The sequence below is a fragment of the Mus caroli genome, unplaced genomic scaffold (assembly GCF_978045245.1).
Source record: "Mus caroli unplaced genomic scaffold, Mus_caroli_1 scaffold_20, whole genome shotgun sequence".
Taxonomy (NCBI): Eukaryota; Metazoa; Chordata; class Mammalia; order Rodentia; family Muridae; genus Mus; species Mus caroli.
The window spans coordinates 32,102,144-32,119,666 of NW_028227275.1; the positions used below are offsets into that span (position 1 = coordinate 32,102,144).

The 17,523-nt window shown below is 44.8% G+C and overlaps 1 protein-coding gene across 6 annotated transcripts in view; it reads left to right on the plus strand.

Annotated features, from left to right (window-relative positions):
• Spata6l (spermatogenesis associated 6 like) overlaps window positions 1-17,523 on the plus strand; it is a 44,507-nt gene that overhangs the window by 24,777 nt on the left and 2,207 nt on the right. For all 6 annotated transcript variants that reach the window (XM_021152211.3, XM_021152210.3, XM_085833784.1 and 3 more), the window contains 5 exons: window positions 1,311-1,413; window positions 3,945-3,979; window positions 4,703-4,890; window positions 14,205-14,289; window positions 15,075-15,176. In XM_021152211.3, coding sequence (XP_021007870.1) covers window positions 1,311-1,413; window positions 3,945-3,979; window positions 4,703-4,890; window positions 14,205-14,289; window positions 15,075-15,164 — 501 coding nt within the window. In that variant the 3' untranslated portion in view covers window positions 15,165-15,176. The remainder of the gene's footprint in view (window positions 1-1,310; window positions 1,414-3,944; window positions 3,980-4,702; window positions 4,891-14,204; window positions 14,290-15,074; window positions 15,177-17,523) is intronic.

Genomic DNA, 17,523 nt, shown 5'->3' on the forward strand with positions numbered 1-17,523 from the left:
ATGGCTGGTTTCTTTATGGTGACCTTGGTAAGGATGCCTAGCAAAATGTAGCAACCTGCCATTAAACATGGCCCCATAGAAGTGCTGATAGCTTGTATCTTTTTTGACAATGTAGCTTATTCTATTCCATATAAATGGCTATAAAATGCAGTCCCCAACACTGTGGATGAATTAATCTTCAAAAAATTGGCTAGATGTCTTAGGGAGTGAAAACTTGACATTATATATTTACCTTGTTTACAGGTCATTTTACATACCTGACTACCTAGATTTCCTGATCATATTCGAGACATTAAAGCTAAGAACTTGGGTCTGAGCCGGGCGTGGTGGTGCACGCCTTTAAACCCAGCACTCAGGAGGTAAAGGCAGGCAAATTTCTGAGTTCAAGGTCAGCCTGGTCTAAAGAGTGAGTTCCAGGACAGCCAGGGCTATACAGAGAAACCCTGTCTCGAAAAACCAAAAAAAAAAAAAAAAAAAGAACTTGGGTCTGAAGAGGTAGCTCAGCAGTTAAGAGCGTTGACTGTTCGTCCTGAGGACCCAGATTCTATTCCCAGCATCCGCAGAACAGCTCCTCTTTATAGCTCCAGTTCCAGGCCATCTGATATCCTCTTCTGGCTTCTTTGGGCACCAATACACATGCGGTACATGGACATACATGCAAACAAAACACTCAGACACCTTTAAAATTTTTAAATTAGAAAACTTCAGTCTATTTCTTGACATAACAATAAAAATTAGCATTGTAGCCTGCCTCACCGATAAAATAAACAAAACCTTCAAAGTCTAGCTTCATGCCGCAGAGGAATCTCCGTTTGACGTATTTTGATCTGTTTTCGCAGATTGTGTTTACCAGTTTTGTTTTAGGAAAATGTGGTCTGTCACTTTAAGTAAGAGAGTGGTTAGTGCTATTGTGTTTTAAAAGAATCTCGACAGCAGACTGGAAGGGAATCTAGCCAGTCTCTTGATTTCTGGAATACTCTGTCCAGTTCAAAGGGCTCCAGGCTGGATTGGTGGCTCACACCTGTAGTCACAGCACGCAGGAGGCGGAAGTTTTGGGTGCTGTCTTTTCATCATTACCAGTTCTGAGAACGTGTCTTGTGTCTAGCTTCAGTTCTCTTTGCTCACCGTTGACACGCCCTCATATCTAGCCTCCGTGGAGATGGTGGACAGTTTCTTCTGTGGAGTAAATGTAACATACGTGGAGACTGCGAATTAGATTATTTTCCAAGACTCTCTTTGACTGAGGTGGAAAGGCATCATGGGTAATTAAGACGGAGGTGATGAAACTTGCGTGTTTCCTTCACTTTCAGGTGGACAGTGGGAACCCCTTTGGTGAAGATAATTTGGAGCACCGTTCGAAGAAGTCCAGAAGAAAACCTAAGTTAATAAACTTTGATCTTTCGAAGAAAAGAGGTATTTGAGTTTCTTGTTACTCACATTCCCCAGTGAGCACCACTGCATTCCACTAAGCCTCTTTCCCTGTGAGGAACTCCAGGTCACTCTGGAAGCTGTGGGCTTGAATTTCAAGGTCTTTCTAGCTATGGCATTCATGTGGGGCAGAAGAACTAAGAAGCAGTTTGTTTTCAAGTTGTCCCTGGAAACTTGAAGGGGACAGAGCTGGAGGGTGTGACTAACCACATGTGGCTACAGCCCCTGGATAGGCTGGCAAAGCAGACCGCAGCTTGCCCTCCTGTAAACTCTACACAGGCAGCCCTAACAGTTAGCAAATATGTTTGTTTTGCTGTTTCTTTCTGAGGGGAAGGAAAAAGAGACTCACGACACTCGCTGACCAGATTCTGTGTTAGTGAGGGGGGAGCCAGCTCTCTGAAGCAGTTAGACTAAGGTAGCTAACTGTCTTCAGTGCTGTGGATTTCAGGATCTTATGCATTTGTAAATGATACTGGGGGCTTTAAAAGAGCTTCGGTTGGTGTGGATGATGGCTATCCACATTTAGCTTGTTTGAAATTGGAGTTGAGTAATTGCGAGATGTAGTACACCAGTAGAGAAGTTACTAACCATTAGACCAGTTATGTTATGATGTGTTGTGGTGGCTTTTTGTTAGACTATGGGACGATAAGACTGAGAGGAATAAATCATGTCTTAGTATAATTATGAATGCAAGCTTTAATTCGGAGGTCTTGTAAAAGGTCTTGAAGGGACCCCTGTCCCCCACTGAGGTCTCTGGACTACACACTGATGGACAGTGATTGGAATGTGCTATTCTGTCCCTAGTAAAGGGCACAGCAGCTTGCCTGGAGTTCTAAGTCTAAGACAGGGCTAGGGATGGCTCCCTCTGTTACCTCCTGGTAGGACTGACTTGCCATGTTCTCACACTGGTGTTCCCTGTGTTAGGCTTAATGGTTTGTGCCTTTAAGGGACTGTAGAGGGTTTTATGCTAACTCAGGCCAGTGTTCTGAGAGCAGAGTGACGGATCCCAGCTGAGCACTGATAGAGTGTGGGGCTGAGAGGAGAAGTGCTTTCTCCCATCTGAGAGTTAATTTAAGCCCTGCCATTGAAGGTCACTGGTGTAGCCTGTAAAAGCAGTGCCATCCTTCCTGTTACACTGAATGCAAGCAGCAGCAAATGTCCTTTTCTAGAAGAGAGGGTCGAGCTTGATGCTGGCTTGCATCTGATGGTGCCCATTCGCCATGCTTGTCCTGGTCTTTGCCTGGCAGGAGAGGGGGTTTGCAGTGGTTACCATGTCAGTGTAACTGTTAGCAGAGCTGCAACCTGCATACATTCAGATCTCTGGAATTAGATCCTGGAATCCCTGTGGCTTGCCAAGCTATCCCTGCGTTTGGGCCATCCCCAGGCCTGTGGGAGAAGAAAGCCATGCCTCCAAACTGCAGCTCTTGATTCTGTGTTGATGTGAGGCCTCTGAGTCCTTTTCTCACAAGCTTCTGGCTGGTCCTCACACTGTTGGGTTATGGCTTGCCCTCTGAGAAACAAGGGGTCAAAAGCCAACCAGATGTTGATGAGTTCTCAGCTCACCAGGCAGGGGAGTCCCCAAGGAGTTCCTACGCTTCAGGCTAGTTTTGTACCTTTAGCTGCAAGGGACTTTGCTGATCCCTAGCCCAGCTTAGGGTGGAGGGTTTCCAGGGCCGTGTGCATACACAGAGATGGAAGTGCTCAGGCAGGGAACACGTCAGGCTTTAAAAATCTCTTCTTATTTCTTTCTTATTACTATTGCTGCTATAAAGTGAACCAGGAGTTCAAAGAATGTCATTAAACCTGGGGGAGAGGAGGGAAATCTACTTGCTTTTTGTTTTTCTCCATGTGTGTTTATTATTTTTAGAATAATAAAATATTTAGTACTGCAATATTTGGCTTTGTTTTGGAACTAGGGTCTCATACAGGTTAGGCTTTATTACCTTATTTATTACTTTATTTTCTAATCATTCTTGCCACTCACGAGTGTGAGGTCTGTTTATCTCTCCTACTTTTAGGGTAATGGCAGTGATTTGTGGTTTAGGTACATTTTGCTTCATATGTATCCATTGGCTTGACTCTATATTCACCTTTACCTTGGCCAAGAATCCTCAAGAGCCAGAAACCAGCAAGGACTCATGAGGCAGAGCACAGGAACTTTATATCAGACTCATATTGCCTTCTTCAAAGCTCTGCGCATCTGGGCAAATATATCTTCTTTCTTTAAGGCTGTGTAAGGCTCTTGAACTTCTGATCCATGGCCTGTTTGTCCCTTAACCCCCTTCCAGCTGTACTGTCACTGAAAATAACAGCTAGACTGTGGACCCCAGGAAGACAGAAAGGTCCTATAGAAGTGCAGGGGAGACTCGGTTGCATCTTGGAACAAGGGAACACTTTAGTTCTCTTGCTGTCCAATTATGGCCTAAACTCTTGTTTCTGCTATGGGATGAATGTGTCAGCAGTTTTAGAGCTAACTGATAATAACGAGTTCCTCACCCTATTCCTCTTTCTTCTAGCATCTTCTCTTGACAGCCTGGAGGCGAACATAAAGGTACGTGCATCAGCAGCATTTGTAGATGTTTTATTTCCAGCATCTGTGTCAGGCCCCACACAGTTAGTGGGGAGGATTCATCCGTAGCTGCGGTGTTCACATCAGGGCAGCATAGCGGACGTAGGGTTTATACAGACTGATCCTCAGGCTCCACTGCCTGCTCCACTGTGGGGTTCAGTGGCTTGCTCCCCTTCTTCCATTTGTGTGACCCACTACCAGGGAAGGGTTTATATAGGGTGATTCTTACTTTACCGCCAGTGACTCATGTTGCTTTTCTCCAACCAGATACCTCTGTACAGTGAGGTGGTAAATGTGGCCCCAGGCTTAATCCATTTGCTAAGTTGTGAGCTTGTGTGCTAAAAGCTGAAAGGGGTGTATGAAGAAGACATTAAGTATATGCTGCATTGAATATGTACAGTACAGATACACTTTGTTTAAAAATCAGATCTTTTCCCGAACCACAGTCCGTGTCCTCAGAAATCAAAGTTCCAAGTGCAAGTTCAGGTTTTCCTTGTTAACATGTAGAGCCCTTTGGCTGTGTACCCCTGGCCTGGACTCCTGACCCTTCTGGATGGACCATTGCCCCCTTTTATTTACAGGAAGTCCCTGGCCACATATTGTTATCTTACCTCAGTTTCTCTCTTGTTCTAGCCTGCCCCTAGCAATTATTAGGCAAATCAAAACCCAAACTACAAGTGAAAAATAATGCATATTGTCACTCAGGTTATCCGAGAGCCAGATGAGCGGATTGTCTTAAAGAGCCAGCCACCACCACCTTTAGATTCAAGTGAGTCCAGAAAGCCCTCGCTCAGTCACCAAGGAGATGCCAGTTTCCACACAGAAACTTCAGTTATCACCTCACAACTCTCCAGCCCTCCCAGCCCTCTGAATCATCCTCTTCTCCAAGAAAGGTCAGCAGCCAGCATCTGTTCCCTTGCCCGAAGAGTCTCAGGCTCTGTCAGGAAGGAAGCCTGAATACTCTCTCAGTTAGTTTTGCTGGAATATTCAGTTAGTGAATGTCACCATCCCTTTTTCAAGCCTGTACAAAGCATACATACCATTAGCCTCTACTTGGGAAAAAGTGTTTGAGGATACCCGGTGTAGGCTTAGTGGTATAGCTCAGGGATAAGAGTATTTATTTAGCATTCATGGGACTCTAGGTTCAGTCCCCAGTGCTGTCAAAAAGAAAAGTCAAACTGAACTGCCATTGCAAACAACAACAACAACAGAAAGAGAAGAAAAGAAAAACAGGCTAGAGAGATGGCCCAGTGGATAAAAGTGCACACTTGCTGCACAAGTTTGAGGTCCTGAGTTCAGAACCCTAGCACCAATAGAAAAAATGTCAGATGTGGTCTCACTGGTGGTGGGTTAGGTTGAAGACAGAGACTAGCCCACAAAACAAACAAGTAAATGAAGATGAACTTCAGATTCAGTGAAAGAACCTGTGTCAAAGGGAATAAGGTAGAGCATGATAGAGGACACCCAACATCATCTTTCCTTTGCTGCGTGTGTGCGCGCACACACGCATGCACACTCGCGCATGCACAAACACCCCAAACACACAACAAAATCGATGCTTGGTAGAAATAGTTTGCAAAAAACTAACAATATTTATCTACTCTGTCATAGTTTTTTAGAACTGAAGTTTTTAGTTTTACAATATCACAATGTTCGCTAGACATTTTAGAAGCCATACATCAACAGAAAGGAGTGGGGAAATCATCTGTGTTCCACTAGTCAATAATAAACGCCATTAATGTGCATATTTAATTTGCATAGGGTTAGCTTCTTGGTTTGTTTACATGAGTGCAAGTAGTGAAAACATTTGCATAGGAGTCTGTCTAGAGAGCTCAGATGGTCAGAGAGTCACAGTTATCTCTGTCCAGGGTCTAGTCTCTTCCCCTTATGATTTGTGCTTTTCCAAGGGAGATCTATATTTGCCAGTCAGCATCTCAAATATGATGACTACACATTTAGCTTGCCCGAGTCTGCCAAGATGAGCCAAAGCCCTATGTTTTGGGTAGATTGGCACTTGGGCAGAGCAGCACAGAGGGGTCAGTTCCCTTCACTTCATGGAAGGGGCCCTGAAAAAAATCAGACAGCTGCTTTGAAAGAAGCTTATGCAGGTCAGCTCTTCTCTGCGGTGTTAGTGATAGGCATTAGACATTCCCTTCCCCAGAAACACAATTGCTGCACACAGAGGGACCCACATTAAGCAGTCTCTGAATGGCCCTTGAAATTTAATAGGAATTATACTTGAGTTTAAGGTAGTATAAGAAAATAAAAATCAATTTTTTAGGTTTTTTTCCAGAAATGATAGCACAACTATATTAAAATGTTAAACTATTTAAGGAAATTATATCAAACATTTTAATAAGCTAATAATGTATGGTTAATTATTCACTGTATTGGAAAGTGGTACAGCAGATTTGAAAACACCAGGTTTGCCAGGCTCAGATGGTCAGAGAGTCACAGTTATCTCTGTCCAGGGTCTAGTCTCTTCCCCTTATGATTTGTGCTTTTCCAAGGGTGACAACGAGGGGCATTGTTCAGCATGCAGAGACCTAGAGCATGGGAACTGGTGGTGACCTCCGGATGTGGTCTTAAGTGATGAGTGCTCTCAGCAGTATTCCAGCTTTAAATCGTGACTTTGTTCCTCTGCTGCAGGGACTAGGATAGCCAAGGCTCTGTCTTTGTGCTTTGTTAAGATATACCTTCCTAACTACCAGAATTAGTACAACAGGATTTTCTGACACTAAAATACTTATGAACTTCTTGGGCAGCTATTTACAATGATCACGACATAGCTCTACTTTCTAGGGGTTCACAAACTGTGGGTCATTGGGCTATACAGTCTAGTCTCCAGTCAAGCTAAGGTCTGAACTCCGGAGAAACTCAATGGTGTCAATTCACCTACATGGGATGGAAGGAGTTCCCTCATGTCTCCTGGACTCAAGGCTCCTGTCAAAGTTACCACCCCAAAAGCCCCCACAGCCCCCACAGGAGAAGCATGGCTTGTAGTCACATAGACAATGTCCCAAGTCTGTGTATAGCCCAATACCTCACAACAAACTAGACAGGAAGGTTGATGTAACCCCATCCTGCTTAACATGACCCGGATCATGGTATGCTCTCAACAGTAGTCCAATGCAGGGGGTGGACAGAGCAGATAGAAGATAAGTCCCACAGAGAGCAGAGGGACCCTGCTGCTTCTGAACATGTCAGATGGCATCTGCATTCATGTATCCATTCAGCTCCCCTCTGATGAGCATCTTCATGTAGCCAGCCAGCTGATCCTCATTTTTGGCTGATGTAAGAATTGCCTCACATTTACTGAGTCAAACAGAATGAATGGAGATTGGATATTGAGTGTGTGAGAGAGTGTTAGGATTGATAACCTGCTCGCCACACCTGGAATGGAGACTAACTTAACACCTAACACATTTCTCCTATTCTTCTGACAACTTGCAACATAGCACAGAATAAAAATACATGCGCATATTCATGCACACACACACATATGCATGCACACACAGAGTGATTTTGACAAGGCAGAAATTTATAGATATGTCTGGAGAATAAACGAGAATGGCTTCATGTGGGCCCTGAACAAGACTGGTTCATGGTTGAGTTAGTGGAGAATGGGGGATGGGAGATAAGAAGAGAGGGGGCTTTGTCAGCCTTCATCATATGATGAGTTTGTGGGAAACTTCTGGGTCCCAGTGTCCAGGATATGAGGATAACTGTGGAAGTACCGTGGAGACTAAAAAGGCAGAAGAGAGTTCCAGGAATGTTCAGTCAGTGGAGGCATGGCAGGGAACATAGGAAGGTGAGAGGGTATTCAGCCATTTCAGATGAGGCAGCAAATTCAGTGTGCCCAGTCATTCTAAACAGGTGACTTTGGACCTAACTGGACTACGCTTATTTAAGTCATGCCATTATCCACAATGACAAAGAACTGTGACCACAGAAAGTGGTCTATCATCCAGTTGGCTTATGACTGTCTTGGCTTTAGTCCCCAAGGTCCTGCATTGTGGGAAAGCCCTACGCTGAGTCAGTTGGTCACCTTTCCACTAGAGGAGTGGCCTTAAATGCTATCTTTTCAAGGAAGCTGTTTTCACATAACATATGCTGGCAAGGACATGGGGTGGGGAGGAGCCCTGCATTCACTGATGGCTGTGCCTTTCGTGTGCTTGGGGAGCTTCCACGTCCCCCTTGACAAGTTTAGCTGATCACAGAGACAGATGTCTGGAACCTTGGTGGCTATAGTTCCTTGTCCTTTCCTTTCTGGCTACTCTTTCACAGCAGCCAGCAGGACCAGCCCCTCCCGGGGGTGCATGAGAACCATCTTGTGAGACTCTGTTAGCTTAACACTGGAGGCAGTCAGTGCTCGGCTTGCAGGGATGAGGGGCCCAAGGGCCCTTTAAGGTTTTTAAGATAACAAAGTAATGGATCTCATTATGACATTTTCATATATATTTTGTTCTTCTCATGCCAGACTCTCCCACCCCACTCCTCTAACTCCCTGCTGTCCCCCTTCCTTACCCTGAGACCCTTGTGCTCTCTTGTCACATGTCCCCCACTCCCCTCCTCCCAGCAGCTGCCCCGAGCTATCTTTCTACATGATGTCTATCCTGGTTAGTGTTATCATTGCTGGATGAAACACCATGACCAAAACAACTTGGGGAGGGAAGGGTTTATTTGGCTTACACTTCCAGATCACTGCTCATCAGTGAAAGATGTCAGGTCAGGAACTCAAACAAGTCAGGAACCTGGAGGCAGGAGATAATACAGAGGCCATGGAGAGGTGCTGCTTACTGGCTTGCTCCCCATGACTTGCTCAGCTTGCCTGCTTGGTTGCTTGGTTGCTTGGTTGCTTGGTTCCTTCCTTCCTTCCTTCCTTCCTTCCTTTCCTCCCTCCCTCCCTCTCTACCTCTTTCTCTTTCTTTCTTTCTTTCTTTCTTTCTTTCTTTCTTTCTTTCTTTCTTTCTTTCTTCCTTCCTTCCTTCCTTCCTTCCTTCCTTCCCTCCTTCCCCCTCTCTTTCTTTCTTTCTTTCTTTCTTTCTTTCTTTCTTTCTTTCTTTCTTTCTTTCTTTCTTTTTTTCTTTCTTCCTTCCTTCCTTCCTTCCTTCCTTCCTTCCTTCCTTCCTTCCTTCCTTCCCTCCTTCCCCCCTCTCTTTCTTTCTTTCTTTCTTTCTTTCTTTCTTTCTTTCTTTCTTTCTTTCTTTCTTTCTTTTTCTTTCATAGAACTGAGGTTCACCAGACCAGGGATGGCATCACCCACAACGGGCTGGGCCTTCTCCCATCCATCACTAATTAAGAAAATATCCTACAGGCTTGTTTGCAGCCTAATCTTATGAAGGCATTTTTAAAATTGAGGTTATCTCCTCTCGGGTGACTTTGGTCTGTGTCTAGTCCACATAAAACTAGCCAGTAGAATTTCCTTTCTAGTTTTATGACCTACATGATAAAAACAAAAAACAAAAAAACATGTCTTTGTGAATCTGACTTTGTTTGATTGACATGATTATTTTCAATTCCATTTCAAATGTCTGGATTTTCTTTTCTTTTCTTTTCTTTTCTTTTCTTTTCTTTTCTTTTCTTTCTTTATTTCCTTCTTTCTTTCTTTCTTTCTTGGGTGTTTTTGTTTTGTTTGGTTTGGGGGAGGGTTGTTTTTTTTTCTTCTTGAAACAGGGTTTCTCTGTGTAGCCTTGGCTGTCCTGAACTCACTCTGTAGACCAGGCTGGCCTTGAACTTACAGAGACACACACATTTCTGCCTCCCAAGTGCTGGGATTAAAGGCATGTGACACCACCACTCATTTTAGGATTTTATTTTCTTTGTGGCAGAATAAACCCCACTGTGAATGTTTTTCACATTTGTATTAGTACACACACAGACCACACACACACAGCACACACACCACACATGTATCCATTTGTCTGTTGATGGGCACAGAGGCTGGTTCTGGTTCCTAGCTTTTGTAGATACCACAGCAATGAACATGGGTGTGCAGATATCCCCGTGGTATGCTGACTTAGAAAACTCTGAGGAGTGGAGCAGTTGTGTCTCATGACAGTCCTACTTTTTGTGTTTTGAGAGACTGCCCACTGATTTCCATGGTGGCTGTACCAGTTCCCACTCCCACCACAGGTGAGTGAAGGGCTCCTTCTCCCACGGCCTTGCCAGCCTGTGTTCTCACTTGTTTCCTTGCTGATAGCTGCTGGTGTGGAATGGTAGGATTGAATGTCAAAGCTACTCATTGGCTTTCCCTGATGACTAAGAGTGCTGATCTTTTCCTCCATCATTTACTGTCCATTTGGATTTCTTTGAGAACCGTATTCAGTTTACCAGCCCATTTATTAACTGGATCCTTTTTTTGATTTCTTTCTTTTTTTTTTTTTTTAGTTTTTTATGTATTCTAGATGTTCATCTCTTGTCTGAGGTATTGGTAGTAAAATTTTTCTCTCATCCTGTAGTCAGCCCAATGGTTTAAAAGTTAACTTTTTATCTTCTCAATATAATTCACTTTCTCCTTTCCCTTTCTTCCTTAAACCTCTCCCATCTTTTTCCACTCTCAAATTTATGCCTTTTTTTCCCTGTTACACATTCATGTGCACTCTCTTCTGATATGTCCTCTGGTCCATAGATATAGGATATGTATCTTCTGGGGCCGGGCTCCCCACCATCTGCTGATCTTTTCACTGAATCCAGTTGTGGTTTTCTGTGATGGTATCTATTTTCTGTAGGGAGAAGCCTCTTTGATGAGGGATGATAGCTACACTTACCTGTGGTTAAGGATACGATGCAGTTAAAGAATTATTCTGGTTTAGCGAAGAGGCAATAGTAGATTCTCTTCTAATATTCATAACCTCATTACCCAAGCTAGGTTTCTAGGACTAGCCACGATTGCCCTTCTGTTGAGTAGATTTTAAGTCCACCTGGACAGCTGTTGGTTACTGCCAACATGTGAGTGCCACTAATACACTCTTGTGGATATCTTGCTATGCTGGTCATTGTGTTTTATAGGTATCATAGCTGGGTAGGACCATTAATTGCTCCCCCCCCTTGGGGGCTTTCGTGGGCCTTTATGATACCATTTAAACTATACTGCAGGGAGGATGCTTTCAGACCAGTTCAAATAATCCAAGTCCTGTATCCTAAGTGTTTAATATCTCCAGGAATAGGGTCTTACCATCAACCTCTGAGGGGCATCTCAGGGCAACATTAATGGCCTATATTGTTTTGGGAGTCATTTGGACTATACTGACCAACCACTCAAAAGGGAGTTTCTCATGCCTGGTACAGTTGGTTAGAATACTGTTCTTGCAAGGAATATTGTCAGCTCAAATGGCACAACTTCATTTAAGCTCTCTCTCCCCTCTCTCTGTCACTGTCTCTGTTTGCCACTGTCTCTGTCTATCTGTCCCCCCCACACACAATACACACATGCATGCATACATATTGTGTATAATTATTTTAGGTTAATATAAAACAATATTGAAGCTTTGTCTTAATCAGGGTTTGTATTCCTGCACAAAACATCATGACCAAGAAGCAAGTTGGGGAGGAAAGGGTTTATTTATCTTACACTTCCATACTGCTGTTCATCAGCAAAGGAAGTCAGGACATGAAATCACACAAGGCAGGAACTTGGAGGCAGGAGCTGATGTAAAGGCCATGGAGGGATGTTGCTTACTGGCTTGCCTCCCCTGGCTTGCTCAGCTTGCTTTCTTATAGAACCCAAGACTACCAGCCCAGGGACGGCACCACCCACAATGGGCCCTATCCCCTTGAACACTAGTTGAAAAAGTGCCTGACAGCTGGATCTCCTGGAGGCATTTCCTCAAGGAAGGCTCCATTTTCTGTGATAACTCCAGTTTGTGTCAAGTTGACACACCAAACCGGCCCGTATGGGCTTCATTAGACAACCTTGGTGCTATTTATCCCTCCTTCTTCCTTCTCTTTCTGTATTGACCTTCCCCGCCTTTCCCAATGAGAGCTCCTTCCCACTTTCCCCATTCCCCCTTTATATCACCTGTATACTATTCCTTGGTTACTCATGCTACGCACTCACATCTGGAGATTGGAGCTAGGAGCCTCTGACAAGAGAGAACCTCCGTGAAATGTTTGTCTTTCTGAGTCTGGATTACCTCACTCAATATCATCTTTTCCAGTGCCATCCACTTACCTGAAAATTCCATGATTTCATTGTTTTTCATTCCAGTTGAATAGTGTATGTGTACCACGTTTCCCTTATTCCTTCATCTCTTGCTACCGTGCATGGGGTGGAAATACACCTTGCTGAGCAAGAGTCTGTGGCGTAGGATGTCGAGACCTTTGAGCCTATGCCAAGGAGTGTTATTTCTGGTCATATGACAGACTGAATTGTAGGTTTTTCAGATTTTAGTGGGAGATGTACAAAGCCTTTTGAATACCAGAGTGAAGAATGTAGTCTCAAAGGAAAGGGAGACAGCCCTCCTTCCCGTCTCCCTCTCTGCAGCATGTTACCTGCCTTCACAACTCTTCTTGTCTGTGATGAGGAGAATCACAGAGACGGCATGTGGCACAGCTCTATTCCTTGTATGAAACCACAGTATTTTCAAGGCCTATGTGTCTAGCAGGTGGCTATTTTTAAAGATTTGCTGTATTTCTCATAAGATTCTTAGAGAGAGCAGAAATTATGCCTATGACGTTTTCTGAAAAGCAGCCATGCCTTGAGGGTGCAGGCCCTTGCTGCTCGGTGTTTTCCCGGGTCAGTAGGAGATGTGTGCACTCAGTCCTACTCAGCCTCATGTTCTTAGGGACTACTGAACATGCTTGTTCCAGAGAAGGATGTGAAAGGAGAATGATAGGAGTGAACTACACACAGGTGGAGATGCCTGGGGTCATTGGCACAGTGGTCCCATCAATTACTCCAGGCTTCCAGAGTCTGCTGATGGACAGCTCTCTGTTCTCAATGTCCTTGTAAACATCGTAAATTCTCATGGCATTCTAGTGCTTCTCACGCATTCACAGAGAGAAGGATTTTACCCAAATTGTTAAAATTCTTTGAAAGCTTTTAGGGAAATCGCATCTGTACTTTTTGTCATCAAATTTCTGTGTGTGCCTTTAGCTTCACGATCTCAGAATTTAGGATTTGATACCCAACAAGTATGAATGAATTCACTACTCAAATAATATAATTTCTTAGAGATTTGTTTTATGGGCCCGAGTATGTGTCTGTGCATCATGTGAGTGCAGGTTCCTGTGGAGGGCAGAAGTGGATCTTCTGGCACTGGAATTGAAGGTGTGGGAGCTGGGACCTGAACCTAGGTCCTCAGGAAGAGCAGAGAATGCTTTTAACTACTGAGTCACTCCTCCAGAGTCTCAAACAATGCTCTTTAAACCCCACGGTGGTATTCAATACCTACTGTGAGCTGAAATGAGTATTATTGTTGTCCTTTTCTGAGATAAGGTTCTGCTGTATAGCCCAGGCTAGCCTCAAACTCACAATCCTCCCACTTCAGTCTCCTTAGGGTTGGAACTACACACTGAAGTTGAGATAAGATAGTGACCAGAATCTCAACCTGGGTTTCAGTCGAGGGGACACATTAACCAGCAGGGGCCAGTGTCCACTATCAGAAGTGTTGTGAAATGAACAACGCATGGGTCAGCTGGCCTCTATAGGGGTGGGCTCAGCTCCAGAAGGACTCCTGGAGACATCAGCACTGGAGTTCATTCACGGTGAGTGGTTGGGAGTTAAGAGTGAGGACTTGGGTGGGAAGGTAGCAGTATCCTGCACAGAGGAATCCAGGAATCTGTGGGAGGGAGAAAGCACAGCGTGTAAGAAGCTGGAAGACCTTATCAGGTTCATGCTTATGTTTGGGCTCTGAGTGGCCAAATGGTGACGAGATGTAGAACAAAGTCTTTGTGGCAGAAGACAATTGAGAAGTGAGTCTTTAAATTACAATTTGAGGGTAAAGAAGCAGAGTTTGCTCATTAGTGAATTGCCTAAGAACGAATGAAGTCCAAAGAAGAGCTGGTCATAGGCAGGCACTGGGCACAGCACGTTGTTGCTGGCACTGCCACTTCCGTCGGGTGTGGGCGTGATGCCAGCATTAAAATGATAGCTGTGCTGTTTTCGTTTCTGGTTAAGTTTCAACCATATTTTTTAAGTACGTTAGGTCAGCATCCTTTTTAGGATAGCTGCATAATGTTCTACTCTATTTACTCTGTTGGGCAGGTTCCAGCCTTATTCTCAGTCCACGTGGCAGAAGATCCCCGAGAGCGTACGCAGCCTTCTGACATCCCACCGAGCTCACCCAAAGGTTAGGTGTTCTGGAGAAACTAAATCCTTGCTGATAAATGTAGGAACTGGAATTTGAAGTGTGCTGAGGGAAGTAGATATTAGTAAAATAATGTGAGACTTTGACCCTCGCCCGGGAGAGAACATAATAGCATGAGCCTGACCAGGTGTGTATCTGTGTGGTCGGGAGTCCGAGCAGGCTCCCAGAGGAAGGGACAGAGGAAGGTGAGCACAGCACTGACTAGGCAGAGGTCCTGGGAGCCATCCAACGGACCATGCATGCTCTCATCCTCTGTCCCAGCACACAGAGGGAAGCACTGTGTGAGAGCTAAGGAGGGCCACGATCTGGGAGAGATGACATCTAGAGTTGAATATGGTGTTGGGGCTATTGATGTTTTCTGTGACCTTAGGGAGCATTTCTGATCTATGGTAGGTGTGCCTGGGACTTGAAGTTTCCTGCAGACACACAGTTTGGTGATCTTGAGCAGAATTTAAAGGCATTCCAGTGAAATGTCAAAGGGGCCTCAGCTGCCAGAACTTATACCCGACTGGCAGGGTGACACTTGTTTTTGGAATTGGTCATGATACCCATGGGAGTAGTCAGGTTTTTAAAATTCCTCTCTGAAGAGCTCTGGCTTAATCATATTTTCCAACCTAAAGAAAATTTATCTCCTTAAGATGGAAAGAGGGAAGTATGGACACACACACACACATACACACTCAACCCCATTTGTAGGGCACATAGAGGCTGTTACCGATCTTTATTACATCTTGGGTAATGCAATTGCTGGATATGTTTTGTCATAGGACAGCTTTATCTCTGAAACAAATTCTATCCATGAAAGACCAAGCTACCCTCTGAAGAAACACTTAGAGCGTGCGCAGAGATATTTTTAACTCCTATCTCACGTAAGTAAGCAGCTTAAGTACTGTTTGCTACTGTGGTTTGCTAAAAGCAGTTTCCATCTCCTGCTGTCACTGAAGTAACTAGGAAGTGTGGAGGAGGTGGGGAGGAGCTCTGAGACCGCCCCTACCCCCAACCCCTGCTCAGTGGAACACTGATAGCAGCGACTTGCCAGTTCTCATGTTCTTTGTCCCACATGTCCCTCCCTCTTTATGTAAGAGACCCTTGGGCTCCTTGACCTCAGCCTCTGTCTTGCCTTGAGTTTCCACATGCCACCTGAACTACCACTTCTGGATTCAAATTGAGACCCTTCAATTTGTCCTTAGTTCTGTGACTCTCTGTGACTCTCTCTCTCTCTCTCTTTCTGCTATTGTAACAAACACATTTTAGCACTCTGCATGTTTCTTTATGAAGTGGACATAATGTACTAAAATTGGTCTTTTATAAGAGAAGGAAACCCAGCATTTAGCTCAGTATATGGAAAGCCAACCACACACTGGGCTTCGGTCCTGAGCAAGGCCCTGCCTTCCCATGCTAACCCTGCTACTGTCCTGACTTCTGTTGACCCTACAGAGTAGTCGTATGTGAATGTTGAAGGAGGTGCTGAGGCAAGTCTAGGATGCTGAAGTGTGGTATAGTATGTGGCCATAGGCTGGTGCTCATCATTTCTTACTTATTCTCTTAGTTTCCCTTCTTAATCCATGCCCCGAATAATAACCGTGTTTTCTTCAAGAGTGGCATGCTTGCCTGTGAGTTTCAAGTTGGATTTCTGTGGATGGGACTGAGGCCTGGGTGCTTGAGTTCTGCTATTATGTTGACAGCTCTCCACTCTTCCTTTTGTGTTTCTGACATAGGGTCAAGAGCTGGCCAAGTGAATCCCATGAACTAAATGAATCACTGTTTAATTCTGACAACAACCCATGAGGGGTGGTGCTTTTACTAAGTTCTGCTTTTGAACGTAGCGAGACCTGATACCTTGCTCAAAGCCACATGGTTAGTCAATGGCGTAGCCAATGGCAGGGCCAAGACTACGATTGATAGGATTCCTTAGTGCACAGTAGACCCGAGGTCATGCTTCGAGTCACCATGTTCTTTTGCCTTTCCAAGGCTAGAGTATGACAGAAGAATGCAGAGGAGTGGGTGTATGTGTAAATGGCAGCCCTTTAGCACCCAGGCAGTAGGTGGCCCTTGCCTTTAAATGTTTCCTCCTAGGAGTGACAGTGCTATATCTTATGGCCATCAGAAAGGAGTAGGCCTTTTTAAACAATGAAGGAGGATGAGATGACCTGCTAGATTTTGCCCCAAAATTAGGCTCCTGAAAGTCTGGCTTGAGCTTCATGGATGCTTCAGGATACAAACAACCTTGCCCTGGGGCTGGCGAGGATCCCTGCCTTCAGTAAAGAGGAAGTAGAACATCTTGATAATTGCCCATCCTGTAGGCTTTACTTTAGAACGTTCTGCTTGGAAGATTAAAGGATGGATTCTAGGCCACTTAATCTCTTGTTGTAAGACTCTCTATGCTCTTGTTAAGTTGCTACACGGTACATAGCACACGTAATCACCAAATGCCAAATTACATCGAGTCTCTACATGGGTAAAATCAAGTTACATAAAGCTGATATCTGGATGCTGATATGAGGTGGCTAGGGAAGAAGTATAATAGACTCCCACCCTTCTTATCCCCATCCCACCCCATTGCCAAGTCCACTTTGGAAAATGGGTTCCTTTCATAAGAGGAGCTCCCACACAGGCTTGGTAGATGCTCCTAGGCCTTTCCCAGAAGTGCCCGTTCTTCCTTTGATTACGGTTGCTTCTTGGATCCTAGATCCCTGGTGAGTCGAGGATCTCAAAGGACAGAACTAGGGGAGGGTCTCCAGTGCATGGCAGAGCACTGGGTGACTCGGAAGCAAACTGGGCATTTATTATGAATGACCCAGGAAACCTGGGGGGAAACCTGGGGGATGGGCAAGGTTAAGGAACTGTGAGGGGAGAGCTGGAGCTGTTTCCATGGCCTGGGAAGAAAGAACCCAGAGGGGACTCGTGGGCACACAGCAGAGCATCCTCAGTTCCTCCTGTGTGCTCTGGTCCACTTTCCTGTGGATTCCCATGACAGACTCAGCCCTTACTACTCTGCTGGTCCACATCTGCTTCTCTACTGTGGTCATCCTACCCTGTCCAGGCTTCCCTGTGGTCCGTTTCCCAGAAAAAAAGTGGAAAAAGATCCCTAGTCCAAAAATACCAAGAAATTTTGAGCACAAAGCAGGGATTCCCACTGACTGTTCAGGCAGAGGTAGTGTGGAGAGGAGGCAGGTAGAAGGAGGTATAAGATGTTGATGTCTTTACCTGATGCCT